Here is a 27,768-nt window from a genome sequence, read left to right as displayed (position 1 = left end):
CGTCTTCCAGCCCACCTCAGATTACTCACCGCGTACAAGCGACCCGCCACTATTTGCCAAAAGGACCCCGCCAGAGCTCTACCGATACGCAATATCGCACATCACCGGGCTCCAGAAACAACAACCACCCTCATACACGCCCTATTTGCACGAACAGCCCTTCTCCCTCCCGGGAATCCGACTCTTTCCTACAACGAAACCTGAGAAAGGGAGCCATGACCAATCACTTATAATGGAAACCCCAATGTCAACTCAAGAGCGCCAGCTCTGTGAGTTTCTCCGAGAGCTTCCCGCAAGATGGAACTACGAGTACGACGATCAAGCGCACCACGACCTGTTGGAAAGTCTATTCTGGTCTTTGGCAGGAGGCGAACGATACATGCCCCTCTTCTTTCCCTCTGGACGTCCTTCGCACAACCTCAAGCTCCACGATGCTCAGGGCGCAGAGGAAGGCGCTGAATACACCGAAGCCGCCCGCGGCAAGCGATGCGGCCACATCTTCAAGCCCGGAGAAGCCTCATACTCCTGTAGGACCTGCAGCACCGATGATACTTGCGTCCTTTGCAGCCGATGCTTCGACTCGACCGATCACGCCGGGCACATGGTTCGCATCAGCATTTCCGTCGGCAACAGTGGATGTTGTGACTGTGGCGATGACGAGGCATGGCGCCTCCCCATGTTCTGTACGATTCACTCCGAGACGAGTCCGGAGAAGGGCGAGGGAAAGGGAAAGGAACCGGCCGGTCTTCCCGAGGACCTGGTGCAGAACATGCAGATGACGATTGGCCGTGTCTTTGACTATATCTGCGACGTTATATCATGCTCACCAGAGCAGCTGCGGCAGGGCAAGACGGCCGACTCTATCCAAGCCGACGAGGAGCTTTCGCGCCTGTCTCCAAGCATCTACGGCGAAGGTCCTTCGGGGCACCCCGAATACGCACTAGTCCTCTGGAACGACGAGAAGCACACGGTGGAGGATGTCCAGAATCAGATCGCGCGGGCCTGTAGAACAACGGAGGCTCAGGCTCTCGAACGCGCTACTGAGACGGACCTCGTCGGGCGCAGCATTCTGAAGCGGCTCGACGACCTTGACGCTCTTCTTGAGATGGCCACTAAGTTGGAGCATATCAAGGTTACCGTCACCATCAGGTCATCGCGCGACACATTCCGTGAGCAGATGTGTGGGGCCATGATCGAATGGCTCAGCGACATCTCAGGATGTAGTGTCGGATCAGACCATACCATTCTGCGAAACACCGTCTGCCAGGAGATGATGAAGCCTTGGAGGAAGGGCAGTCCTGGAAGCCATGCTATTGTGGGGAAGGATGGCATCTACGACGAAGAGAGGTTCTTGAGAAATCTCGAACAGTCTCAGTCTTTCACACAGCACGTCTTACTGCAGATGCAGCGTATTGCTGCTCAACAGCAAACAAGAGCTCTTGGCGACAGTGATGATGATGACATCGACATGGGCAGGGGCAACGGCACTCCGGATAGTGACGCGGGCGACGATGACGACGATGATGATATGGACGATATTATGATGGTGGATATCCAGCCTGATGGACCTGGGGATATTGGCCTCGAGTGGCGTGGCAATGATCAAGCTCTGGAAGAAGATGAAGCTACCATGGCCGGTTATCCGCCTCCTCCGCCTCCACCCGCAGCTGCACGCCGGTCTGCCAGAGACCGCGATTTGACGCCTTCAGACTCCGACACTGCTGAGCCCCTGATTGCACCTGCAATATACGCCAAGGCTAACTTGGAAATTCCCAAAACTCCTGGCCAGGGAGAGAAGGCGCCCTCACCGAAGCCAGGTAGGTATTGGCTCGAGACTCCTCCTGGTTACATGAACCGTGAGAATGTTCCCCCGGCGGAGGATGTCTTCCAAAGGGTTCGTCTAGACTGGCTCATTCTATTCGATCTTCGCATGTGGAAGAAGGTACGCAACGACCTTCGATCTCTCTACATCTCAACTGTTGTTTCGATACCCGAATTCAAGCGCATCTTGGGACTGCGATTTGCAGGATTATACACAACGCTGGCTCAACTCTACTTGATTGGAGATAGAGAGCCGGATCACTCCATCATAAACTTGTCTCTACAGATGCTCACGACACCGTCGATCACTGCAGAGATTGTCGAGCGCGGCAATTTCATGACGAGCTTGCTCGCCATCTTCTACACCTTCCTCACCACTAGACAAGTAGGCTACCCATGGGATGTCTCGTCCAATGCTGTCCTCGCCTTCGACTCTGGTTCAGTGACGAATCGGCGTATGTACCACTTCTATCTAGACTTGAAGTATCTTTTCGGCTCGCCAAACGTCCAGGAGAAGCTACGCACCGAGGAGAGATACCTCTTGCAGTTCTTGGATCTCGTCAAGCTACACCAAGGCATTGGGCCGAATGTCCGCGCCATTGGGGAGCATGTCGAATACGAGACGGATAGCTGGATAACGGCTTCTCTAGTGACACGCGAAATCAACAGACTTGCTCGACAACTTGCCGACGCGTACAGGAATGTGCCGGATAACGAGGCACACTTCGTCGCCCAAGCCATCAGATTGACAGCAAAGGCTGTAATTCTTCACTCTATTGGTGCCGAACGCCATCGATTTAAGCAGGCCGAGATCAAGGAGGAGGTCAAGTTCAAGACTCTGGGTGATTTCGAGTTTGACAATGAGTCGGCACGATATGAAGTGGTCAAGTTCACCGTCGAGGAGGACCCCATCAGCTTCCACCACGCCCTCCACTATACGCTCTCGTGGTTGGTGGAGTGCGGAAAGTCTCTCCCTGCCTCAAGCATGCGAGCCCTGCTGAGCTTCACAACGCAAGACTTGAGGGTTCCTCCCCGCTCCATGGGCCGCAAGGTTATGCCAAGAAGGGATAACTCACCGGAAGATAACCTCATGGCTGCATTCGACTACCCCTTGCGGGTTTGCGCTTGGTTGGCGCAGATCAAAGCGAACATGTGGGTTCGCAATGGCATTAGTCTGCGTCACCAGGCGGCGACATATCGTGGAGTCAGCCAAAGAGATGTCTCTCACCACCGAGACATCTTCTTGCTTCAGACTGCCATGGTCACAGCGGATCCAAGCCGCGTCCTCGCATCCATCATTGATCGATTCGGCATGGAGAAATGGGTCAAGGGCTTTTTTGAGCAAAAGTCGGCAGCGCAAGATGATGCGCAGCATTTGGACGTGGTTGAAGACATGATTCACCTCCTGATTGTGTTGCTGAGTGATCGCACATCATTGATTGCCTCCGAGGATGAGCCCAACGCCAATGTCCTCGCCATCCGCCGCGACCTCACTCATATCCTATGCTTCAAGCCCCTTTCGTTCAACGAAATCAGCAACAAGCTGCCCGAGAAGTGGCAGGAGCAAGAGGATTTCCACCGTGTGCTTGATGAAATGGCTTCGTTCAAGCCTCCAGAGGGTGTCTCCGACGTAGGCACTTTTGAGCTACGACCCGAATTCGTTGAGCATATTGATCCTTACATTGCCCACTACAACAAAAACCAGCGTGAGGAGTCCGAGCTAGCTTATCGCAAGAAGATGGCCATCAAGACTGGGAAGCCGGTCGAAGAGATTGTGTACGAGCCCAAACTTCGATCTATTCCCTCAGGACTGTTCAAGGACCTGGCTGCGTTCACTAGTACCGGCATGTTTGCCCAGGTCATCTACTACTCCTTGCTCTACCCGCTGGTCGCCGCCAGACTCACGCCAAGCGTGCCATCCACTCGCACTGAGACTTTCCTTCAGGTTGTTCTTCACCTGATTCTCATTGCGATTTCCGAGGACAAGGCGGACGAGAGCGACATGACGGAGGAGTCACTCAACTCATTTGTCTTTATCTCCTTGACACGCACAGCTCGAAGCAACTTCATGCAAGAAGCGCCTAATGCAAAGACCATCGTCGCGTTGCTGGACATGATGTCTACCAAGGAAGAGTTCAAGGCGTGCCACCCCAAGATCGCTCTCATCCTGAAGAGGATGCGACAGAAGCGCCCACGCAATTTTGAGAACGCATATGTTCGATTGGGTGTATCGGTTGACCGCATTGATACTGCATCCCCTGCCAACAACTCTGCAGAGGAGGAACGCGAGCGCAAGAAGAAGGCCGCACTCAGTCGACAGGCAAAGGTTATGGCTCAGTTCCAACAGCAACAGAAGAGCTTCTTAGAGAACCAGGGCAACATTGACTGGGGCTCGGATCTCGAGGACGAGGAAGAGGCCGAGCAGAACACTGACCGGAAGAATAACTGGAAGTATCCTACTGGCACCTGCATTCTGTGTCAAGAAGACACGGACGACCGTCGTCTTTACGGAACGTTTGCTCTGTTCAACGAGAGTCATATTCTACGACAGACGGATTTACAAGATCCAGACTTCGTTAGGGAAGCCTTCCACACACCTTCCAGCCTGGATCGCTCTGCAGAAGACATCCGGCCATTCGGGGTTGCTCATGAGAATCGACAAGAAGTCACAAAGGTCAACGCTCAAGGCGAGAAGTTTGTTGCCGAACGCCAGACAATTGGCAAGGGCTTCCCGTCCAACCTCTCGCGCCCCGGACCAGTCTCAACTGGCTGCGGCCATATGATGCACTACAGCTGCTTTGAAATGTACTTTGATGCGACAAACCGACGACACCATCACCAAATTGCCCGACACCATCCTGAGAACCTTCGAAGACAGGAGTTTGTCTGCCCCTTATGCAAGGCTCTAGGAAACGCATTCTTGCCCATCATTTGGAAGGGACAAGAAGAATGTTTCCCCGGGCCCCTTCAATCCCAGCGCATTTTTGCAGACTTCCTAGACGCTCAAATGCGATCCGGCTACTACCGCCTTGGTGCGAATCGCCCGCCCGACCAGGTTCAGGCAGGATTCGCCAGCTATACCGCAGGACAAGTCACGGGTTCGCTGGCAGAGAAGGCGCCTCAGCTATTGGAAGAGGCATGGTCGGCTGATGAGTCGGGCCTGGATTCCGTGGTCGTTAACACGCCGCTGACGTCCGTATTCCCGGCAGCCAGCACGCCGGTCTCCAATCGCCGATCTGTACAGAGTGATGGTTCCACTCTCATGACCGAGCTGGCCAAAGTTTACCGTCGCCTTCGCGATACTGTACGGTCTAATAACTTTGAGACTCGCCACGACAGGCTCAATATCGAACTGCGAGAAAAGAACGAGCTCTGCCACAGCGATGTCCTGGCTAAATTGGTCGGGTACTCCACATCGGCTGCGGAGATCCAGCAGCGTGGTACCGAAGCTCAGTATGGTATGACACTGCTGGAGAAGATTCCCGAGCAGAGTCTGACGCACCTCCGCATCTTGGCTGAGACGGCCACTGCGTACCGGGCTGTCGGTGGTCTCAAGGCTGGCGGAGACAACTGGATCGACGAAGAGTTCCGCCTGGATAGCGAACGGCAACACGTTCAACTATTCGTCTCGCAGTATTTTGGGCAGGAGACGGAACACGTTAGGCGTCCTATCGACATCTATCCGCCGTTACTTGGCCAGGACGCCTTCATCTTCCTCACCGAGTGTGTGTTTGGCGTCATTCCGGCGCAGAACTTTGATGTCACCCATATCCTGAGACTTTGTTATCTTGCGGAGATTGTCAAGATTGTCTACCATATGGGACGCAACATCCCAGTGTCTACTTGGGTGAACCATCTTCTCAACAGGGAAACGCAAGATCCGGCACTTAAGAACTTTGCTGAATTCTGTCTCGCAATCACCAAGACTGGCATGGAGATCAACGTATCCCATCATGAGATGCCGGCGGATCTTGGCGAGAACAAGGGCTTCGGACAACCGGAACTAGACAACCTCGAGGGCTACTACACGTTCGTCAAGAAGTACGCCCTGACTTTCCTTAGGAAGAGCGTCATTCTTCTATACATCAAGTACGGCGTAGACTTCAACAGCCACGTTTCTCCTCAGCCAGACGCGGACGAGTTAGAACGCCTCACTGAAGTACTTCGAGTACCAACCTTTGACGAGATGTGTGCCGCCATCACCGACCACGGTCCCGATTGCGGTTGGCCTGCTTCGACAACGAGTCTAGTCAAGGGATGGATCAGACATCAAATTATGTGGCCAGGCGACGCCGATCGTAAGCTCCCGAAGTCCGCGCTCATCAGTCACCCTGGCATTTTCGAGCTGGTGGGTCTGCCGAAGAACTACGATGCTCTCATCGAGGAAGCTACTCGACGTAAGTGTCCGACGACAGGAAAGGACGTCTCGGATCCCATGATTTGCTTGCTCTGTGGAGAGGTCTTCTGCGGCCAAGCAGTCTGCTGTCTTAGGGAGGAGACGGCGTCTGGTGACCGTGAGCCGCAGAGAATTGGCGGATCGCAGCAACACATGCGAAAGTAAGTCTTCATGATGAGTGGGTGAAATCACGCCCGTGCTGACCTCCCCGTGCTCTAGGTGTCAGGGCAACATCGGCCTCTTCCTCAACATTCGCAAGTGCTGCATCTTTTACTTGTTCAGGTTGTCGGGGTCCTTTAGCAGCGCGCCCTACATTGATAAGTACGGTGAGACGGACCTGGGTCTACGCCACGGCCGCCAGCTTTTCTTGAACCAGAAACGCTACGACTCAATGCTGCGTACCACGTTCCTCAGTCACGGAATTCCGAGCTATATTAGTCGTAAGCTCGAGGCGGAGATTAACAATGGTGGATGGGAGACGATTTGAGGTTTCGTCGAGTGGGCAGAAGTGATGAACTCTCGGAGGAAATGAGTGCCACGCATAAAGAGAGACAGTGAATGTGGGGGAGGAAATTGGCGGGCAGGAACACATATTCTTTACGAATTGGGGGCGGGAAGTAAAGAATAGACATGACATGCATCTTGGACCCTTTTGTTATCTTCTCATCGCTACAGACACATAGCAACTTTTGGGTGCTGGTGGCAGGGAGGCAAACGTCGGAGTTTCGACAGGTTGGCAAAGAGAGTTTGAATTTCAACATAAGCAGAAAAAATGACATTCTGCACAGAAAAGATTCGCTCGAGTTTTATGCTCGGCACCGATGTCTGCCTGTTGAGAATTTTAGGACGGTTATCCATGTGTCTTGGTATCATATTCAGGCCATCACCTATTCTCGAGATGACTCTGTTTTCTCCTCCCCTCGATGTACATTCATATATCTGGCCCCCCTTCCGTGTAGTATTCTATCACACGCCAACCATATCGATATCTTCTTCCTGCTTTATCGGCGGTTCCGTGCCATTTACATTGGCAACTTCATCTCCTCCGACCTCCTCACCAATCGCGTGACCATTCGTCAGCGTCTTCTCCGCCCCATCGGTTTCCGTACCGGCAATAGCGGCGGCGGCAGCGGCCACGGCACCAATCTCCCCTTCACCCAACAACCTCTTAAAGATGCGTATCCGTCCATCCTGCCCCGCCGACACCATGACGTCCCCATGGACATCGACCCAGAAACACACGTTGCCACCCTTGCCGCCTCCCCGGTGCGAAGAAGAATCCTTCTTGTGGGCGGGGATGCGCTGAACAACCTCTTTAGTGACGACGTCCCACAGCACAATCTCGCCGTCCTCGCTGGCCGAGGCAATGAAGGCGCCTTCTCCGGGGACGATGCCGAAGCAGCCGCCGATGGCGAAGCGGTTGTTGGCGTGGCCTTGGTACGTCTTTTTCACGGAGCCGGCAACGTAGTCCCAGAGGCGGATGCTGTTGTCGAGGTTAAAGGCAAGGACGAAGCGGCCGTTGGGTGCAAAGCAGACGGACGTTACGGCGGGGTTGTCTTCGTGGACTAGGGTGCGGAGGCACTGGCCTGTGTAAGTGTCCCATATACGACTGTTGTTCGGGGTTAGTAAAGGATCCCAACCAAGTAGAGACGGGGGTAGTCTTGGTAATACATACATGAGACCGTCCGTCGAACAACTCACGACCAACGTGCCGTCGCATGAAAAGTCGATGCCGCTGACCGGGTCGCTATGCGCCGGTAAACTACGCATCAAGCGGCCCGCCCTGACATCCCACAAAAAGACGGCCTCGTCGTACGATCCCGAGGCGAGTATGTTTCCCTTGGGCGAGAAGGCGAGACACATCACGTAGTTGTGGTGTCCCCGCAGCGGCAACATGGGATGCGCGGCGGGCGCCGCGTCGTCCTTGGCCATGTGACCCACGCCCTTTGCCGTGACCTTTGGCCGGCCCGTCACCCGGTCCCAGATGCGAATCGACTTGTCGTCGGAGCCCGTCGCCAGGCTCCCGCTGTTGGGGCTCCACGCCACGCAGTTCACGCCGGCCATGTGGCCCACCAGGGTGTCCATGTGCTCCCCCGTGGCCGCGTCCCACGTCTTGACGGTCCCGTCGGCCGAGGCGCTCGCGATCCACCGGCCGTCGGGCGATATCCGCACCTGCGAGACGGGCGCTCCCGCGTGTCCGCTCAGCACCCTTTCCTCCTCGTACCGCGGCCTCACGGGGCCCTTCTTCACGGGCCCGGGTGTCACGGGCGTCGTCACTGTCGCGCCGGTATCTGCGCCGCCGTTGGTCGAGGAGAGCCGTAGCCTGCGGTCGACGGCGCCTGAGAGACTGCCGCCCGATGTAGAAGCAGGTGACCTTGATCCCGCGCGTGACTCATCCTCGTCATCGTCGTCGTCGTCGCTATGTGAGCGGGAGGGTGAGGCGGTCGCCGACCTTGGTGTGCGCGTTCGCGACCGCGACCTCGAGTGCGACCGTGATCGAGATTTGGAGTGCGATGAGCGTGAGTAGAATGCCGCCTCGTTGAGCTCATCCTCGCTAGGAGACCTGCTAGGTGTCATGCTAGGACGGCCACGGTTGGTTGACAGGCGGCGGGATGTGCTGGACCGCTGCTTCTTCGTTCTCGTTGTCGTCGCGGTGGTTTTCTTGGCGGCTGCGGCTGCCGTGGTGGTCGTAACTGTCGTGTCGTTGAGCTCATCTGGTGAACTTGATCGCGGTGTCGCGGATGTGCTGTGTGCGACGACTTTGCGACGTTTTGGAGGGGGTTCAGGAAGAGGCGTCGCTGCTGCTGAGGAGCCGAGGTCTGACATTTTTTCGCGTTATGTTTGGGTATGGAGGCACGAGTATATGAGACGGGCTACCAGCTCCCTTTTGTGTTGGTCAAGGAGGCTGTTCATTCGATGGCGGGCGGGGTGGTGGGAAATAATAGCAATTTATGCCCAGGAAAGTCAAAGGCAAGGCTGAATGAACGGACGGCAAGAATGATCAGCAACTTTTGGCGCGTTGAAAAGAAGCAGGGGTTGCTTGACTGACGTTTAGCGGTTGCTTTCCAGCCTCGTCCCCACTGCACAGGTCATTCTGGGGTCAAGCTCTCCCCCTGATAGTGTGTGGGACCACTAAGATAAGAATTCGCTGCTGCCATTTTCGTACCGATTGGCCAATGGCAGAGTGTATGGAGCCTCGTCCGGCCAAGCATCTGTAAGAGTGGGTCGTTCTCCCGTTGACAACCCCCGGCCTGCCGGCAAACGCAAACGGGACGGCTCCAGGAAGTCGAGAAAGGGAAAAAAAGAAAACCGAACGCAACGTCACCAAAAGTCCAAGCGTCCGTTGTAGTGACCTTTTCATCCCATCTCGCAAGAGCCCCGCGATCCGACCTCACCTTTGACGGTAATGCGACTTCATTCTCACATTTTTTTGCAAATGCCATAGCGCCAGCCCAGTTAACTACCTATCATTACAACCACTGTAGAGTTTGAATCCTGCTCTCACACTCCACTCCGGAAGCTTCGGCGTAATCACCTACAACTGCCGACCTATCTTGTTGCAGCTCGCTGTCGTCTTACACGCGTTCGACGCTTCTCTTGATCCAATATCTCTTCCCGATTCAAGCCATCTTATTCTTTACCTTTTTCCGCATTCTCCTCAGTGGTCTTCCTATTTCTTCTGCCACATCTTCCCCTATCTCTATAACACATAATCTCCAGATTCTTCACCTCGTCATCTCAAGACAGCCAACAACATAAACCAACACAATATGGACGACCCTCTCCCAAAGGACCTCCGCCTACTAACACTCAACTGCTGGGGCCTAAAATACATCTCCAAGCTCCGCCCGCAACGCCTCGCAGAAATCGGCCGCCGCATCGCCGCCCTCCCGGACCCGCCCCACGTCGTCGCCCTCCAAGAGTGCTGGGTCACCTCCGACTACGACGCCATCCGCGCCGAGACCGCCGCCGTCCTGCCCCACGGCAAGTTCTACTACTCGGGCCCCTTTGGCGGCGGCCTCGCCGTCCTATCCCGCTGGCCCATCGACGAGAGCTCCATGCGCGCGTACCCCCTCAACGGCAGACCCACGGCCTTTTGGCGAGGCGACTGGTACGTCGGCAAGGGCATCGCCTGCGCCCGCATCCCCGTCCGCCTCGCCGGCGCAGACGGCGGCCCCGGCAGAGACCACGTCCTGAGCATCTTCAACACCCACACACACGCGCCCTACACCGAAAACCAACCGGGCGACACCTACCTCGCCCACCGCCTCGCCCAGTCCTGGGAAATGTCCAAACTCCTCCGCGCCGCCACCCAGCGCGGCGACCTCGCCCTCGCCATGGGCGACTTCAACATGCGACCCGTATCCCTCCCGCACCGCATCATCACAGCCCACGCACCCGTCCACGACGTCTGGCGCGTCCTCCACCCAGACTCGTCTCTCGGCGCCGCAGACGATCCCTTGGAAAAAGCCCGCGGTAGACCCGTCCCCTCGGCCGACTTCAACCTCGTCGAGAACGGCGCCACCTCGGACCACGTCTACAACACCTGGCGCTGGTCCAAGGAGCAGCAGAAGAAGCTCGGCGAGGGGAAAGAACCCATCGTCGTACCGCCAGACACGCCCGACAGAAAAGGGAAACGCCTGGATTACATCTTCTTCGGTTCCGGTAGAGGAGGAGGAGGAGGAGGAGGTGGTGGTGGTGACGACGATGGCAGCGGCGACTGGGTCGTCCGCAGCGCCAAAGTCGGCATGGTCGAGCCGCATCCCACCCTCGGCTGCTCCCTAAGCGACCACTTCGCCGTCGAGGCAACGCTGGCATACCAGACACCACACCATCGCCACCAAGGCCTCGACGCAGCGGAAAACGATAACGAGACGTCCTACCTCCAGGACGCCTCAGCCAGCTCCCACCGCGACTCCTTCACGTCCGAGAACCCCCCTATTTCCGAAGTGCCAGGCAAAGGTCTTCCGGCGCCAGTCTACGACGAGATTCTCTCTGTGACACGTCAGTACATCCACCGGGAAGAGAATCAACGGCGCTGGCGGGGATTACACTTTTTGGCATGGTTTGCCGTCCTGATAGCGTGCCTTATAGCTGTGTGGTTCAGCCCACACAACTTTGTTGCCTTTGTTCTCATGCTCCTGAGCAGTCTCGGACTGGTTGCTGGTGTTGTTGACGGTCTCATGTCACTCCTCTTCTTCAACTCAGAACTCAGAGCCTTGAAGGAGTTTGAATGGGAAATCACAAACGCCAAAAGGCATGCGCGAGGTTCTGTTTCAGAGGAGACAGTAAAGAGAGAAAAGTCTTTCTAAGAACCCGAATGACGATTGTCCTGCCTAGTATAATAATACCCCAGACTCTAGGCTTAGTTGACGGTGCCTCCACAGCATGTTACACGCGCCAGAGGAGAGGCTGATATGTAATGAAGAATAATGTCTATTCATACTTGGCGTTGCTCTTTCCTTCTCATAATGGCGTAACACACCTTGTACGTGTGACCAGCCCATACTTCCATCAGTAGCTGCTTCAATCTTGCCCCTCTGCCCAACGTCGCCTCGACTGACAACGCATTCCTCCCCTTGATCAAGAATTTGTAGGGTAGACTGTTCCAACAGGCCTGCGACTGGCCATGTCTTTGCGTCGCCACGAATAACCTAGAAAAGCTGTTCGCTTCCTCATCTGAAGAACTTCCTCCTTGACCCAACGGTCCCGCAGTAACTTGTCTCTTGGGCGCTTGCATTCTTTTCGTCCGACTCTTCTGACGTACCATTTGAGAAAGGCCTTTTCAACATCTTCCAGAAAGGCATGATCGTCAATATCGCGATCGAATCGTTTCAACTTGGATGAATCGTAGGGTTTGGAGATGAACTCAGTGGCCAGACACCTCACATCGTCTTCAAAGTCGTACTGTAGAAACCTTAGACGGAGATCGTCCAGGTTCTCCGACCCCTCCGCTATCTCGGAATCCATTGAGTCAGACCAGTCGCTGATCGGCTCATCTTCTTCAAAGTAGTGAGAGTCGGCGTAGCTTTGAATATGTGGTATCCACTCTGGCCGACTGGAGCGTATTGCTTCCCAAGGAACGCCCCGAAACCACGGGTGGGCCTTGATCTCGGATGCGTCGTTATTGAAAACGTATTGACTCGGTATTTTCTCGTAGCCCTGAAGCTTCTCCCAACTTCGTCGAGCATCTTGGTTGCGATACTCGGGTGATGAGAGACGGCTGTCTTTGTCCTGAAGCAGATCGTTGATCAATTGCCGGCATACTCTCGAGACTGGAGGTCCGTCAATAGGAAACACCAAGCTTTTCCGATATTCCTGCTCTCAAAATCAGAGAAATCTACAATGGGAAGTTCTGTCCAAACTTACGAGGATGTTCTGCTTGGTATAGTGACGACCCTTCTCCGAGAGAAACGGCGTGTGCCCATATAGGCACTCGTAAAGGATGATTCCGATACTCCACTAGTCGCATCTACCATCATACTTCTCTCCCATGACCACCTCTGGAGCCATATACTGGCTTGTGCCAACAATGGAGCGGGCCGAGGATCGGCGTGTCTCTGCTGTTCGCCAACCAAGCAGCTGGTCGACTTTTACAATCTCGTCTGCGTTTGTTTCGACGACATTGAACGGACATTCAAGCCCATCAAACTTGGTTCGGAGCAATTCTGACGGGGGATAGTGCTTGGATGACCCTTCCCGAGATGATCGTCGCCTCGCCCGTCTACCATCGCGGGCGGCTTTTTGATCCTCGCCATCACCGTCTAGCGTAACACCTGTCAGGGCCAGAATTGACTGTCGCTGCCACTTGTAGTAGGAGGTGTCATGGGACCAATGGTCGTCAAAAGCCAGCCCGAAATCCGAGATTTTCAGGTGACCGTCGGCACCGATGAGGAAATTGTCTGGTTTGACATCTCGGTGGATGCATCCAAGTCTATGGGCCTCTTCGACGCAAAGTATCATCTCGGCGATGTAGAATCGAGTTCTGGACTCGGTCAAGATGTTTTCGCGAATCAGAAGACCAAGAAAGTCTCCCCCCGGCATGTAGTCCATTAGGAGGTAAAGATTCACTGGATCCTGAAAACTGGATATCAGGGGCACCACCCTAGCCCCAGTTAGCATGGAAGAACAGAGTTGCCCAGCACATCGAGAGGACTTTGCTCACCATTCTGAATTCTCAGAGGCCGCCAAGAAGTCTCTTTCCGCTCGCAAGTGCCCTTCTTGGCAGCTTCGAATCATGTCAGACTTTCGAATGACCTTCATAGCAAATACCTGTCGTCGGCATCGGTCCCATACAAGCTTGACAACTCCGAAGCTCCCTTTTCCGAGGATCTGCAGGGTCTCGAGGTTTTCCAAGTCCGATCCTCGCCTCATTTCAGCGCTAGACGTTGTTGACTATGCAACTCTGCAGCTGTGAGTTTTGGCGTTTCTTTGCTCGCGGAGGAAATTGGTCTCCATTGCAAAGAAGAGCCTCCAGTAATAGTCTCTCTCACTGGGGCCGAGGTGACCTCCATACTGATCCAGATTTCGTTGGTGCTCGGCGATACGCTGTTCACGTGGTGTGGGACGACTACTCAAAGCATCCTCGAAGTAGGTCTCCAGGTAGATTCTGGCTGCTGCTGCCTTTTCGACCGTGTGGACCCTTTGTTTATCAGAGAGTTGGTTCCAATCTAGTCGTCCCCAGGGTGTGTACTGGGGCGCCGAAGAAAGCTCAAGTTCCAAGTCAGGTGGCGGATTTGGGGCGGCTGGCTCAAGAGGGTGGTTTGTGACGGGCTGGGCAGTTGGGTATCGCAGAGGGCGGGACTGTATTGCCTTGTGAGTGGGCTTCCCCCTTATGTCCATGAACCTGTGAATGAAGTTCCTGGTTCTGGTGGACCTAGCACTGCCCGAGGACTGTAGGTCTGCTTTGTGTGTTAGCTGGTGATGGTTGGCCTTTTAGTCAGCCTCTACCCACGTTGATGATGGCGGTATCTTCCCTTGAACAAATGGGTTAGTGGGGTCGCCTGAAGATGAGGACGGGGATTCCAAAGAGTGTGCTGTGCCTGGCCGTCGACTTCTGGACTGAGGTCTGTTGGGAGTGTGTGGTTGGGGTCTATGGCTGTTGCCGTGAGGGTCGCATTTGAATGTGCGACGATGCTGCTGCGGAGAACTTGTTGATGCATGATGTTTACTGGTGATGGAGAAATCAATTGAAGAGGTAATGAGACCTGCTGGCATAACGACTTGTGATAAATGCGGGGTCCAAAAGAGAGGCGGACGAGCAGTCCGGCTGTGATGGTGTTTGGCCTGGTGGCATGTCGTCTAAGAAGATGTAGGCAGATTAGGAACGAGGATATGGATCGTTGTCCTCGGCCAACGGTTGCATTGAGGAGGGACTTGCCAAAAGCAGCTGGACCACCTTGGCCGTTTCAATTGATCGACAATGGGCAAGTGAGCTTCATTCAGGACAGTCACCGGCGAGGAGGCAGGTAAGTACGCTGTAAATTGAGCTTGCCTCAGCATCTCAGGACGTCATAACAAGTTTCTAGGCACGATCGGTTGCCGAGGAGGAAGGCTCGCCGGGACATTCAAGGTAAGAAGTAAGGAGACTTTGATTTTCATAAAAGGAAACCGGAGCTAAGTACAGACCGACCGGAAGAAAACCATCCATGTCCGGTGAGAGAAATTTCCTAATCAACAGAAAACTCTTTTTGTGATACGCCAACTAATGCAGTGTAAGTCCTCGCCTCGTCATCCCATCAAACACATTCTGCTTCTCGCACCCCACGAGGGGACTGCGAATCTTCGCAGATAGCCACAGGTCGGAGACTATCCATTGCGGCAACAGCGCATATATCGCGACTCAGCGAATCCCATCGCCGTCACACATCATTACGAGGGAAGGTCGGCGTCTGGAACGCCAGGGCCCAGCAGGGGCTCGCCATCTTTCCATGGCGTGCTCGCCGGGCAAAATAGGGTAGAATACAGTGAGGAGCATCCTGAATCGGCGTCTCGCCGCCAAAAGGGGGTCTTGCTAGTGAGGAAGCGACCTGTTTACTTGATCTCAAGGAGCTTAACGTCGAAGGTCAGGGTGCTCTTGGCAGGAATGCCGGGCAGGCTCTTGTTGCCGTAGGCGAGGTTGGCGGGGATGGTAAGACGACGCTCACCACCGATGGCCATGCCGATGACACCAATGTCCCAGCCCTTGATGACCTGGCCCTTGCCAGCCTTGAAGGTGAAAGGCTTGCCCTTCTTGTTGGCTAGAAATATGAGTTAGCGAGACATCTAGAAGAAAGAAACATTCGAATTCGGCGCTTACCATCGAAGACCTTGCCGTCGTCGAGCTTGCCAATGTAGCGGACGCTGACACTGTCACCGTTCTTGACAGCGCGGCCAGTACCAGGCTTGCGGTCGTCAATGGTGACTCCCTGAACGACCTTGACGCCACCCGCGGGCTTGCCAGCCTGCTTGGCCTTCTCAGCGGAGCCGGTAGGGCCCTGCTCGAGGTTCTTGGCGAACTGAACCTTCTTGTCGGACTTGGGGGTAGTCTTCTCCTCGGCGGCGACGGCCTCACCCTTGTTGTTCTTGAGCTTCTTCTTGTCCTTCTTGGAGGTCTTGGTCTCGTCGTCGGCCTTGATCAGGTCGTCGAGGCTCTCGGCAGCGCGCTTCTTGCCCTTCTTGCCAGTCTCGACCAGCTTGGGGGCCTCCTCCTCGTCGGTATCGACTTCCATGACGCGCGGGTCCTCGGTGTCGTCAAGGTCGTCGCTGTCCTCATCGGGCATGCCGTACTCGAGCTCATCAGGGGACAGGTCGTACTCGTCGTCGTCCTCATCCTCGTCGGATCCCTCCTCCTCCTCATCGTCGATAACGTAGTTACCGGTGAGGTGGACGGTGTGGGTACCAGAAACGACGAAGAAAACCTTCTCACCCTCCTGGACGGTGATGTCAAGGGGCTGCTGGTAGTTCTGCGCGGTTATTAGCAATCAATATTTTTCCCTCTAGACTCGCACGGTCTATTCGCAACTTACGCGCTCGGTGTCGAGAGTGCAGATGACAAAGTTCTCAAGGTCAAGGCCCTCCTCGTCGTCATCGCTCTCCTCGTCATCCTCCTCATCATCAGAGGCCTTGCCCTTGCCCTTCTTGCTAGACTTTCCGTTGGGCTTGGCATCGTCCATCTCCTCGTCAGACTCCTCCTCGTCGACGGCCTCGATCAGCTTCTTAAGGGCCTCAGCCTGCTTCTGCTTCTTGGACTTGGAGGGGTCGCTGGGACCTCCGTTGGGCTCATCATCGTCATCGGACGACTCGTCGTCATCGCCGTTGGCGTCAATGAGAGACTGAAGGTAGTCCTCATCGATCTCGTCATCCTCGCCGGCCTCGAGGTCGTCACCGAAGCGCTGCTTGACGAGGCGAAGGGTGGAGCGGGGGACAGCAGGAATGTTGCCATCAGCATCGGCCTCGGGAGCCTCAGAGGGATCAATGGCGGCCATGGTGATGCGGAACTGGTCAATCCCAAGGTTAGTTAACTGTGAATAAGCAGGAGTGCGCCGGCGCCCAGCGCAAGTTGCGACCTGGCCGGAGCCTCCGCTCAAGTGCCTACAGGCAAAGAAACAGGGCAGAGAGATGCACATACAGTGGCAGGGAAGTCGGGGTTGGCGGGAATGAGGATTTCGCCTGCGGGGACCTCGAGCCCGTAGAGAGCGACAGGAAGCTGGGCCATTGTGCTGATTGTGAAGATGGTATGTGAATGAGACTAGTAAAAGTTGGTGCTCTTGCACTTGATGATTGCTCTCCAAGGAGGTCGAAAAACAAAGACCGTTCGTTCTTGAAGGGATTATTTGGGGGTATGGAAAGACTAGGGAGAGGAAGAAGATGGGGTGGGATTCGAGTGTGAGAGGGAGGTTGTACAGAAAAGTCGAGGTTCTCGAAGAACTTTTGCCTGAAATTTTTTTCCACTCGACGACCAGACCAGACGGAACTTTTTTTTTCTTTTCTTTTTTTTTTCTTGGTCTCGACCCCACCGCTGGCGGCGCTAGTGCTGCCTTATCCTGTCTTATCGGCCTTATCACACCATGGCAACCAAGGCGCAACGGCAGGGAAGGTGCGTCTGGGGAAGGAGCTGCATTGGACCCTTGCCCAAAAATGCCCCAAAAATGCCCAAAACGACGTCTTCACCGGCGCTTTTGTGGACGGTGAGGACCCTCCACTCGTACACCGCTTTCTGCCTGGGCTCACTCGGTGCTGATGCTGTTGACAAAGTCTGTGCTGCCTTCAAGGTGCCTTCGAGCTACCTTTGTTGCGCTATCAAGAATCACTGTGTGCTTGTTCTAATGAGATCATGACCACAAGTTGGTCAAGGGGTATTCAATCCATAAGTTAGACGATTTCGAGATCTCGTCATTAGACGGACATAGATGGACGGTATCTCTCCTGCATGTCCTGTAGACAGAACAGCCTCTATCATTAACGTAGGTACACAAATTCTACCTTGGGAACTGCAAGTTCCTCGTCCGTCTCCCAAACCTCTCTCTTTTTCTGATATTCATCATTCGTCATCTTCGACTACCTACCTCGACTTCACAAACCAAGCCTTGACAAGCTGCCATACAAACCCCAAAGCAAACCTCGTCTGCCCCTGCTCATACATCTGGCCCCTCTCACCAACCTCCGCCATCTTACACGCAATCTCGACAATCGGCCCCGGAAAGAGGCGCCTCTCGCTGCTCCGAGCGTACGCCGCCACCAGGTCGTTCCCATTCGTGATGCCACCTGTGAATATGCAACCATAATTTAGTAAAACAGACATAAAGAGCAGAAAGAGAAGAGAAGAAAAACATACCACAGCTCCAAAGATTACCATCCCGACACCATCGAAACTCATCCCCCACAAACCTCGCATCCGGAAACCTCTTCTTCAAAACATCCTGCAGACCCCTCGGTCCGCATACCTTCCTCCCCTCCAAAATCCCCGCGGCACCACACAAGAAGGCGCCCGTACAGACACTCAGCACGTCCGTCCTCTTTCCTTTTCCTCCCTCCCCCTCCTCCTCATCAGCATGTCCCCTCAAAAACGCCAAGGTCTCCTCATCCCAGCTCGCCGCCGGATCCGGTCCGGGGACGAGCAGGATATCCAGCATGCCCGGCTGGACCTCCGGGCTGGAGACGTCGTGCGTCGGCCGGATCTTGACGCCCGCCGTCAAGGGGAGCTGAGGAGGAACAAGGTGTTCTGCTGCCTCCGGGGTCGAGTTCGAGCTACAGCTAGAGCTAGAGCTGGGGCTGGTCTTTGCAGAAATGTAGTAGATTTCCACGCTTGGCGCCAAGTTCGGGATGTGTTTGGGTATCATGGGCAGACCGCCCAGGTACTCTCTCGACATCATAAACAGGACGTCTACGCAGGCCATGTCGAGGAGCTGACACTCGGACGGCATAAAGACCCCAATCTTGACCATTTCGGTACTGGTGTTTGCCATTTTGTGTTTTTTTTTCTTCTTCTGTGAGTTTTGTCGTGAAATGCTACAAGGTGGATTGAAGCAATCCCTGGATGGGGCACTGGATTTCAACAATATGTTTAATGCGTCCTGGCATGGCTGTCTCGGTATCATCGTCAAGGTACCAAACCCCATCCAGCTTTATACTGAAGCCAAACAGCCTATCGACCGTCCGTCCTCCGAGGGCTGCCGTCCTTCACATCGCGGTCCGAAAACCTATCGGTATAGCCAAAATGTTCCGTACACAAAAACCAAGCAGAAAGACACTGGGCATCCGGTGGCTGACATTCATGGGAGCTGATTGGGTGTCATCTCTTAACTTCCGAGAGGCTTCGGGGTTCTAGCGGCTCGTCCTCAGCGGTGCTGGTCCGTCTAAAGGATGACCGACCATTGTAAGCTGATTGGAACGGCTTCCCGTCCTTCCAGGTTGGCTACGTTCGTTCAGAATTCTCTCCTCCATGATGATCAATCCTCTTGCATCTATTAACGAGGGAGCTTTGTCCGGGAGGTTTCCTCTAAAGATGCGTGAGGGTGCTTCATGTTCATGTCTACCATACTCGCCATGATCAACTCATAACCACAAGGAACCCATGATAAGTCACCGAGAATGGGTCGCAAACAATGTATAATTCACATCAATTTTATCGTGGCAACGTTCTTCCTGTTAACCACGCCGTCCAACCCACGTCTTAGCGTCAATTGCCATGATCATGAATCGTTCTATGTACACACAAGATTAAATATTATAGGACTCGTCCAAATTAATGGGCTCCGGGATTCTGTTGTGTCGGCCTCCCGTCTTGCTCTTTTGGAGCCCATTGTCAGCTGTTCCTGCTGGGCTTGTCCCGTCCCCAGCGGACGCAGTCATCTTTCGTCACCATCCCGGCATCTTCCTGCCGCTGGTGGGTGAGCCTCGTCATGCTGGCCTGGATATGTCCGACCCCATCGTTTCCACTTCGTCTTCCGTATAAGCGAATGCACTTGGACGGCTCTCTCGCTCGTCAAGTTCCTGCGTATTGCTCCGAGAACTCCGGTTTGAGGCCCCATAAATCCCCGAAATCTCTAGAATGCCGATACCATGCCATGCCATGCATATCAAGAATGCCCTCATCTATTTACACGTGAGGCTCTTGGGAGCCCCAACTTCTTCAAACACGTAATCGAGTTAAAAACCGCCGCTTGGTGGGTCTTCCTGGAATTGGGCTGTGCGTCGAATTGAAGAAAAAAAATAATGTGAGCCATCGACGCCTCCACGGGGAGGGCGAGGTCCTGTCGAAGAGTAGATAAAAGTTAACACAGAAGAAAATAATTGTCGTTACGCGATTTCGGCTGCCGTGAGGGATTTCGCTCTTTGCCGGGTAACCTTTTTGCTGACGGAGTAGACCAAGTCTAGCGTCCAGAAATGGCACAACTGTGCCTGGGCGCAAGGAATGGCACCGTAGAGAGGGGCGACGAGCGGAACCATTGCGTAGTCAATGAAGTTCTTCTTGACGTTGCGGTAAGAGAAGTTCATGCCTTCAGACAGACCAGCCTCGGTCATCTCACGTTGACGGGACTTGACGCAGATGCGGTGGAAGCTCTCATACAAGAAGAGGTAGAGCGCAATTTCCATGAAACCGAAAGTGCGCAGAATGTTGCAAACGTCGAAGATCCAGCTGAGGTGAGCAACTTCCTTGTTGCCCTCCGTGACCCACACGTAAAGAGTAGAGGAAATTACGAAAATGGTCATCTGAAGGGGAAGGAAGTGCGCCTCGAAGAGACGGTGGAACAGGTAGACGATGCGTTCCCAGTTGGGAGACTGCAGTGTATCGTGGGTGACGTCGGAGAAAACACCGCTCTCTCTGGGCTGTTCGGGATCCTGTTGGTCCAGCTGCGTCTCGGGGACGTAGACGTCAGAGGCGTCGCCCATGGAGTTGTGAAGCGGACGGAAAGCGCGAGAGGTGTGCTTCCTTTCCTGCCAGAGTTCGACAACCTTTCGGAGCGCATATCCGGAATCGAGAGCACCCCACATATGTCTCATTGCCTGCTTGTAACGAGCCTGCATGTCCGAGTAGATACCGCGGAGACCCTTGGAGCCATCGCCACAGACGTTGCTCTGACTGACGGGGCTGACGACAGTCCTGACGGTCAAGTTGCCGTTCAGCGCGAAGAAGCACTTGAGGTACATGTGCAAATCTTCTCCAATAGCCTCGTTATCGCAGTCCCAGCCGCCGACGCGGTCAACAAGTTCCAAGGGCACGGAGTAGACGGAGGTGGGAGGCGCGATTGTAGATCCGGAGTACAGTCCCGACATACCACCAGCACCCCAAAGGATGTCGGCGACACGGACAATGGCGGGAACACTGTGGGCGTTGCGGTCGAAGATGATTGGAGCCGCGTACATGGTGGTCTTTGCTGTTTCGGGATAGGCCAGGTGCATGGTAGTCAGTAAAGCGAAGAAGTTGGATGAGAGGTGGCTGTCGGCTGTACACCCCACGTTTCTGTCAGCGAATCATCCTACATGCGCAAAAATTGGAAACATTGACTGCGGCAGATTCTCAGAATCTGGCATGCGCACGTACCGTCAAGACCCGTAATGATCACATCCTTGCGGGTGGTCATTGAATATTTTTGGCTCAATTTGCGGGCAGCCCATGCCACGTTACTTCCCTTGCCAGCGGATTCACCTGGGATGTCGGACGGATGGATGGTGTAGTCGATGCTGCGGAACTTCTTGACGAACTCCTGAATGAGGGTCATGGCCTTGAGCTCGACATTGGGCTCGCGTTGTTCCATTCCCAAGTAGACCTAGCATGCAAGTGTCAGTTTTTGTACGCGTCTCAATCAAGAACGACAGCATTCGCCAGATCGGTGGTCATTTACTACCAGGGCAATTGTGTGACAAGGGGGGGGAGGGTCCAAATGTACTCACATCGTAGCAGCTGCGAGCTTGGGGGTGCGAAGCCAGCACCTCGAGAGTCTCCTTCAGGGTATCCATCTCCTCCTTGTAGTTGGGAACGATAATAGCGTGGATGACGCGGTCGGGTTCAGCATCACCATCGGTGTATAGTTCGGGCTCCATGTCGCCAGCTTCACTGCTAGACGCAGAACCACCGTGGGAGGACGTGAGGGTCTCCGAGCTGGATAAGGAGGTCGAGGAACCACGGCGGCGGTGGGAGAGTCTATAGTCTCTGAGGGTCCTGTTGCGAGCGATCTTCTTCAGCTGGCGGGTCATGTCAAAGACAGCCCAGCAGCATCGGAGAGGGAAAGCGAAGACGAGGATGTGGATAAACAAGCAGTAGTAGGCGTAGATTTCGGTCCAAATGCCAGCGCCTTTGGTAGTCGAAGTCGAAGAGCTAAGGCTATCCTCGTGCAAATAGTTGTGTGCAGAAGCAGCTGATTCCTTTGAGATAACCCAGTAACTCAAACCCAACAAGCCCAGCATGGCCAAGCCGCCGACGCGGCGCGAGGCCCAGGCCAAAATCGATGACATGGTGACGACCGAGGATGTTGCTTCGGTGAGGCGCGTTGCCAGCGATGGAAAGATCGACGATAAGCCGACAGCTCAGGAAGGTCGACGACGGAAGGCGAGGTTGTCTGTCTGTCGAGGCAAGCAGCCGATAAGAGGCTTGGAGAAATGTGCGAAGCCTGACTGGGGGGTGGAAGTTTGCTCGAGGGAGAGCGAGACCAGCGACTGTAGACAGCAAGTGGGAGAGGGAGAGAGGAATGGAGAGGGAAGTAGGGCGGAAGAGGAGAATCAGGAAACCTCTGGGCCGAAATTGCGAAGGGCACGCGTAGAATTGGAGCCCTACCGGTCGAGGTCGATGGTGGTCTCTCGCGCTCTCTCACTCTGTCTCTTGAAGAGGGTTGAGTGTGGGTGAGGAGGAAAGCAGGTGACAGACAGGAGGAAGGGGGGGAGGGGGGAGAGAAGAAGTGAAAAAGGGAGAGACTGGGAAGAATTAGAGTGCGTCTTGTCGGATGATATTCACGAGGAGAATAGCGACTAATGGATACGGGGACAGACTGAGGAAGAGAGAAGGAGGGAAGAAGTGCAAGGTAGTGAGAGTGGATGATTTCTTGGATAGGGACCTGGGCATGAAGGAGGAGCAGGAGCCAGGAGGTAGTAGGTAGGTGGACACGGGTACAGTAAGGTCGGGTCGGGTCTGCTAAGCTAAGGTAAGGTGCGGTACCTCAAGGTCCAGTCCAGTCCACCTCAGTGTTCCGCGGGTGGTACACTACAGACAGGTAATATTGTAAGGCAGGCCTGGTACGCAGTGAGGTAGACCATACTGCGTAGACGGTAGTCGAGGGGGGGCGGCAGAGAAAGGGGGCGCGCTGATTTCTCTGAGGTGAGGTGCGGCGCGCCTTGCTCTGGACTCTCACCTCTCTAGGTACCCGTACGGAGTATTCGTACCAGCCCTCTTTCCCTTTCATACGCGCACCTCAGAGCTTGTTTGCGTTGGACCAGACCAGACTGGTTCCAGATGGGACGTGGGGAGGGAAAAGGGTCATTTGTACAGAGTACTTGTGTCGGCCCAGCGCCACAGCCTGACTTGGGTGTGGAGGACCCGCTCCCAGATGTACGGATACCAATATTCTCTCTGCCGCCAAACTTTGTCTGTTTTATTTTCATTCTCACCAAAACAACCAACAGGACCCGAGTATGAAGACGGCTCCGATACGGCGACGCTGGAGTTCTACCGTCACGGACAACTATTTGCACTATCTGCTGAGGCATACTATGGAAGGGAGGTATAAAGGAGGTGCTCGCCGCCTGCAAGATGAGGAGGGAAGACGTGCAGCTTGCAAAATCGTTGAACTGGAGCATTGGACTGCACAATGGGGGTAGTGGAAGCCTCTGGATTGGCGAGACGACGAGCTGGGGGTCTCCTAGCACCGGTGATGGCAGCCGTAACAGACCGGGGGGTTACTAAGGCACCTTGATCCGGAGAACTGCAGCAGATTGAGGTGGTGAAGAGGCGAGGCAGGCCGCAGGTCGCAGAGAGCAATGAAAGAAAAACGAGAAAGAAGCAAGAAACAGAGCGAGGGTCGAGATGGTTCCAGTGTGCCAGAAGCCAGACTAGACCAATCCAGGACTACTTTATGGATCGTGATTGGCTCAAGAGAAAGACGGATCGTCTCTGATTGGCCCAAGCGGCAGGGACCTTGGGGTATGCCGTGCTGAGGCTAGCGCATCTCGCCCGCTCGCATCGCATCTAGTGGGCTGCCTCTGCGCCTGCCTCACTCCCATCCTCTGCCTCGATAATTGCTTTAGCGCGAAAAGGGACGTGGGCCCATGAGAGCTCGCAGGGGTGGCACGGATACACAGACAAGGTCTGGTTGCCTTGGGAATTTTCTGCGCTTGTACTGAATCGCCCCGCGGGAAATGAGAAGGAAGAAATTACCGAGTAAGCGGTCAATCGCGAGCACTGTGTACGGCCGGGATGTATAGGTGAGTCTGTCTTTTTTGCTCTCTTTTTTCTTTCCTTTCGTCGTGTTGATGATGACCAATCGACATCGAACTACGGAGTTAGCCAGCGGAGTACAGTAGCGTTCGTTGGTTTCGCTTTATGACAGCCTCTCGTGTCGATAGCGATAACGATTGAAAGGAAAGCACTGCCATGCCATGCCATTTGCTTGTCACGTTATAGTAACTTGAGCCAAGGAAGTCTCATACTCTGCGAGGCTTGGCCAATATTCCAAGCATGAGCGGAGCCAATATTCGTCAACAACTCATTCTAGACTCTAGTGTAGGCAGTCGAATTGCAGAGCGTGGGAACCCCTTCAGATAGATTGACTGAGCCGGGCAGCTTGTTGTGATGATGAAAGTGTAATCATGTGCGACGCTGCGTCATGATCGAGTGCGAGCCGGTAATGCTAGACAGGAGCTTGTCGGGCACTGCACAGCCGCACTTGGCGAGTGGCTTCACTCAAGCTCGATTCGAACCTTCTTTATCCTGTGTCATCTCTTGCTTATACATTTGATGCTTCAGCCTTGGTTGATGTTATATTCCTCTTGGCTCCAGCCTCAATGCCGAGAGTTCTCTCAGACCACGGTCTTTGGTACAGATAAGGTGATAAGTACCTCCCTGAGAGTTTTTACTCTCTAGACCATTCTGAGCATCATCACATAGCTTCCTGAGAGAGAAAAATTAGCAAGAGCCAACAGTCGCACCTTTTACGATGACTGGGACGTAATTTCACAGGATCCCCGCACAGTATGCGCTCTTCATGCAGCGATGCCAAGTTCATAGGCCAAAGACTGCCTGCTGCCTGTGCCTTTTTCCACGCTAAGGACGCTAGAGACGCTAAGGTGCCGTGGGGTCGCTCCTCCCGCTCTGACGGGCTGGCTCGCCCAAACGGGATATTTGGAAAGTACCTCCCCACTAACAATTTTCAAGTGCTCGATCCGGGGGCGTCACAGTGCAGTGAAAGGTCCACCTTGTGCTGCTTTCTTACCGCCAGCTCTCCACCTCACCGAGCAAGCGTGCGGCAGGCAGGGGACCCGTGAGCCTGTGACAGGTACGTACTGCGTACATACAGCCAACAATACTGCGGATGGATACTCCGTACGGATACAAAGTGCAAGGCAACTCGACGCTGGATCCCGCGGACATAGTACGGCGCTCCCGCGATGACAGAGCTGGAGGGCACCACGGCACGCAGGCGGCAGGAGTAATAACTCATCAACAATGGAGACTGGAGCCGGACCCGGACCTCCTGAATCCCCATTCCATTCAAGCCCTGCAAAAACATGCAAACAAAGGAGGTCCAGAGCTCAACAGCCCATAATTGTTTCTGCATTCTCATCCAGGCCAGTCTCGGTGGTGGCTCTGGTGGATGCTCAGGATGGAAAAGGCGTAGAATCCGGCCGGGAATAATCGACAATGCAATCGACAAGCAAGTACTCCGTGTTGTGTACGAATACTTAGGCTTCTGTGGACTCGTGGAGGAGGATTCCTTTTGTGCCAGGTTGTGAAGCTTAGCCATCCTTAGTGGAAAGTCGCTCAGGGGGCGGTGTACGGAGTACGGATTCAGATTACTGTGTAGTAAGCAGTCGAAGCTTAACCTCACCACCGAACGTGGGGCTTTCTTTACCTTATTGTTCAAGTTGGCAGTTTTGAAAGGTAGGTAAGTTCGCACACCTTCTTCCTTCCTTGCAGTCGTAAGGCGCCTGCTTAGTCGATAAGGTGTCATAGGGTAGAGGCTAAGGCGCCTTACCTTACCTCAAGCAGGCCCGGTCTGAATGATAATACCTGAGGCAGATAATAAGTGAGGCAGCTTCCGCTGGCTGCTTTTCTTTTTGATGATTGCACCTCGGCTGCTTCGACTCCATCGATTTCTAATGACGTGCCTTGATCTTTGTCCTAGCTTGCCCACTTTGTCAAATCAACAAGTCAACTTCGTCCGAGGATTGTTCCCGTCAATTTGCAGCCACCAGCCAGGTAGTTGGACATGTATCATACATGTGCGACACGACGGCTGTATCTGTACCCACGGCATCAAGTTCTTATCAACTGCCAGCTGTGAAAAGCACACAATGACGACCAAGCCACGACTATGCTCTCGAGCACTTGGGTTCACATCACAAGCTCAAGACCAATACGACCCAAGCTACCCGGGAGCTCAAGATAGTCGATAATATCATTAAACACCCAAAGCTCGACACCACTAGTCCTTTCTCGATTTAACCAACAACAACGCCTATCGTTCCTACGATTCGACCGTGCGTTGACCATCCGGCCAAGGAAACATGTCGAGTATTCTTGGGAGCAGTCAACACTGCCACTATCCGCGTTTGCCAGGCCAGCGAGGATGAGCAGCCATGCGCCATTGATGCCGCCTCTTGTGCCACAGTTCCACGGGACAAAGACGGTATCCAGGGCCACCGCCGCCGCCGCTGGATCTATACTATGCTTGCGTGCGAGGACGAATCGAAACACGGCGGGCAGATGCTGCTGGCGGTACCACGCTATCGCAGTCTCACAGACGATGCTTCAGGTCTGGGAGATTTACCTACCACTGCGGCGCTGCAGGACGCTTCTAGCTGCCGGGACCACATGCAAAGTGGTACGTAGGCACGCTAAGCGGAGCAAATCGTGGCTCAGTCTAAGAGCGCGCACACCTTTTTACACGTCGCGACACCGTCTAATGAGCTGCAGTCTCGCAGTCTCGTAGTGGCCATTGGTTCGTTCGGGGGTGCTTCCCCAACCCCAGCTCTTACAAGCGGCGCTGCAGCTTGAGCTGTCGACAGGCGGCGGGTCGAAGGAGGGGGTCCCTTCCAGCGTGGCAGCTGTGGCTGCCGTCGTCATCCATCACGGCTTTGCTGCGGCATCGTCGTCATAGGGCGAGAAGATGCGACCCTAGAGAAACGAGGTCATGGGTAGCTAGACGACGAACGATAACGATGACCAGCGAAACGCGCCTACACAGGCGAAATTGGCCACGGCATTGGCAACGGGACGGCAAGGCAGCATGCCTGCCAAATGTCATCTCATGGCATGCATTTTTCGACCAGACCTGTCGCACGCTTTTCGCCTTCCAGGGTTCGCATCGATGATTACACTCTGGTAGACTAGCCTGCGGTCGAGGCCCCGCGAACGATATTCTTAGTCGTCCCACCATCGCCAAACTTACACTTGGTGTCATCCTGCGCTGAATCTGACGCTGTCCAGTCAGTCCAATCCAGTCACAGTGCGGCCTTCCTGCTTACTCACCGTCGGACTGGAGAGCCGATGTGGGATCTCGTGGCGTGCTGGGATACCGTTGCTGCGAAATGATGGGATGCTGAGACATGGCCGTTCTCCAATTTTCTTCTTCACCTAGCCTCTACGGCTCCTCTTGCTCTCTGCCTGACCCCTTTGCAGAGTCGCAATGGCCAAGGAGATCAAAAATTTTGAAGTCCAAATCAGCAGATGAAAATTAGGCCTAGGTGCTCTGGCCAGGTCTCTACCAGGGCCCCAGGGTTGCAAGACTGCAAACGTGCCTGTCAAGATTCAGCAGTGACGGGTCACGGCAGCCGGGGCGGGAAATTTCGACCTGCATCCCGTTGACTTGGATGCCCTGGTCACACTGTCCGATATCGACATGTGCCCGACAAGTGCATAT

General features: G+C 54.5%; 9 protein-coding genes across 9 annotated transcripts; 2 read left to right on the top strand and 7 right to left on the bottom strand.

Moving 5' to 3' along the window:
- Positions 1–232: 232 nt before the first annotated feature.
- On the top strand, positions 233–6,704 carry CPAR01_14711 (uncharacterized protein; the record flags this gene model as incomplete). Its single annotated transcript, XM_060498961.1, has 2 exons — positions 233–6,378; positions 6,437–6,704. The coding sequence occupies 2 exons, from the start codon at positions 233–235 to the stop codon at positions 6,702–6,704; spliced, it is 6,414 nt and encodes a 2,137-aa protein (XP_060342424.1).
- A 479-nt stretch (positions 6,705–7,183) lies between these two features.
- On the bottom strand, positions 7,184–9,043 carry CPAR01_14710 (WD domain-containing protein; the record flags this gene model as incomplete). Its single annotated transcript, XM_060498960.1, has 1 exon — positions 7,184–9,043. The coding sequence occupies one exon, from the start codon at positions 9,041–9,043 to the stop codon at positions 7,184–7,186; it is 1,860 nt and encodes a 619-aa protein (XP_060342423.1).
- Positions 9,044–9,987: 944 nt separating this feature from the next.
- Positions 9,988–11,529, top strand: CPAR01_14709 (endonuclease/Exonuclease/phosphatase; the record flags this gene model as incomplete). Its single annotated transcript, XM_060498959.1, has 1 exon — positions 9,988–11,529. The coding sequence occupies one exon, from the start codon at positions 9,988–9,990 to the stop codon at positions 11,527–11,529; it is 1,542 nt and encodes a 513-aa protein (XP_060342422.1).
- A 271-nt stretch (positions 11,530–11,800) lies between these two features.
- CPAR01_14708 (uncharacterized protein) lies at positions 11,801–14,379 on the bottom strand (the record flags this gene model as incomplete). Its single annotated transcript, XM_060498958.1, has 6 exons — positions 11,801–12,535; positions 12,587–12,674; positions 12,735–13,322; positions 13,383–13,598; positions 13,734–14,118; positions 14,172–14,379. The coding sequence occupies 6 exons, from the start codon at positions 14,377–14,379 to the stop codon at positions 11,801–11,803; spliced, it is 2,220 nt and encodes a 739-aa protein (XP_060342421.1).
- Positions 14,380–15,250: 871 nt separating this feature from the next.
- Positions 15,251–16,913, bottom strand: CPAR01_14707 (FKBP-type peptidyl-prolyl cis-trans isomerase; the record flags this gene model as incomplete). Its single annotated transcript, XM_060498957.1, has 4 exons — positions 15,251–15,456; positions 15,516–16,161; positions 16,225–16,695; positions 16,827–16,913. The coding sequence occupies 4 exons, from the start codon at positions 16,911–16,913 to the stop codon at positions 15,251–15,253; spliced, it is 1,410 nt and encodes a 469-aa protein (XP_060342420.1).
- Positions 16,914–17,759: 846 nt separating this feature from the next.
- CPAR01_14706 (ThiJ/PfpI family protein) lies at positions 17,760–18,663 on the bottom strand (the record flags this gene model as incomplete). The annotated part of the gene is made up of 2 exons (XM_060498956.1): positions 17,760–17,962; positions 18,033–18,663. 2 exons carry the CDS (start codon positions 18,661–18,663, stop codon positions 17,760–17,762), a joined length of 834 nt encoding a protein of 277 aa, XP_060342419.1.
- Positions 18,664–19,996: 1,333 nt separating this feature from the next.
- On the bottom strand, positions 19,997–22,153 carry CPAR01_14705 (uncharacterized protein; the record flags this gene model as incomplete). Its single annotated transcript, XM_060498955.1, has 3 exons — positions 19,997–21,144; positions 21,243–21,468; positions 21,593–22,153. The coding sequence occupies 3 exons, from the start codon at positions 22,151–22,153 to the stop codon at positions 19,997–19,999; spliced, it is 1,935 nt and encodes a 644-aa protein (XP_060342418.1).
- A 466-nt stretch (positions 22,154–22,619) lies between these two features.
- On the bottom strand, positions 22,620–22,757 carry CPAR01_14704 (uncharacterized protein; the record flags this gene model as incomplete). Its single annotated transcript, XM_060498954.1, has 1 exon — positions 22,620–22,757. The coding sequence occupies one exon, from the start codon at positions 22,755–22,757 to the stop codon at positions 22,620–22,622; it is 138 nt and encodes a 45-aa protein (XP_060342417.1).
- Positions 22,758–26,975: 4,218 nt separating this feature from the next.
- Positions 26,976–27,456, bottom strand: CPAR01_14703 (uncharacterized protein; the record flags this gene model as incomplete). Its single annotated transcript, XM_060498953.1, has 4 exons — positions 26,976–27,023; positions 27,090–27,139; positions 27,298–27,321; positions 27,378–27,456. The coding sequence occupies 4 exons, from the start codon at positions 27,454–27,456 to the stop codon at positions 26,976–26,978; spliced, it is 201 nt and encodes a 66-aa protein (XP_060342416.1).
- Between the last annotated feature and the right edge of the window lie 312 nt (positions 27,457–27,768).

This window comes from Colletotrichum paranaense (genome assembly GCF_030867605.1).
Source record: "Colletotrichum paranaense strain IMI 384185 chromosome Unknown Scaffold_16.1, whole genome shotgun sequence".
Lineage (NCBI taxonomy): Eukaryota > Fungi > Ascomycota > Sordariomycetes > Glomerellales > Glomerellaceae > Colletotrichum > Colletotrichum paranaense.
The sequence above is the reverse complement of the archived record's forward strand: the minus strand, read 5'-3'. Positions and strand labels throughout refer to the sequence as shown.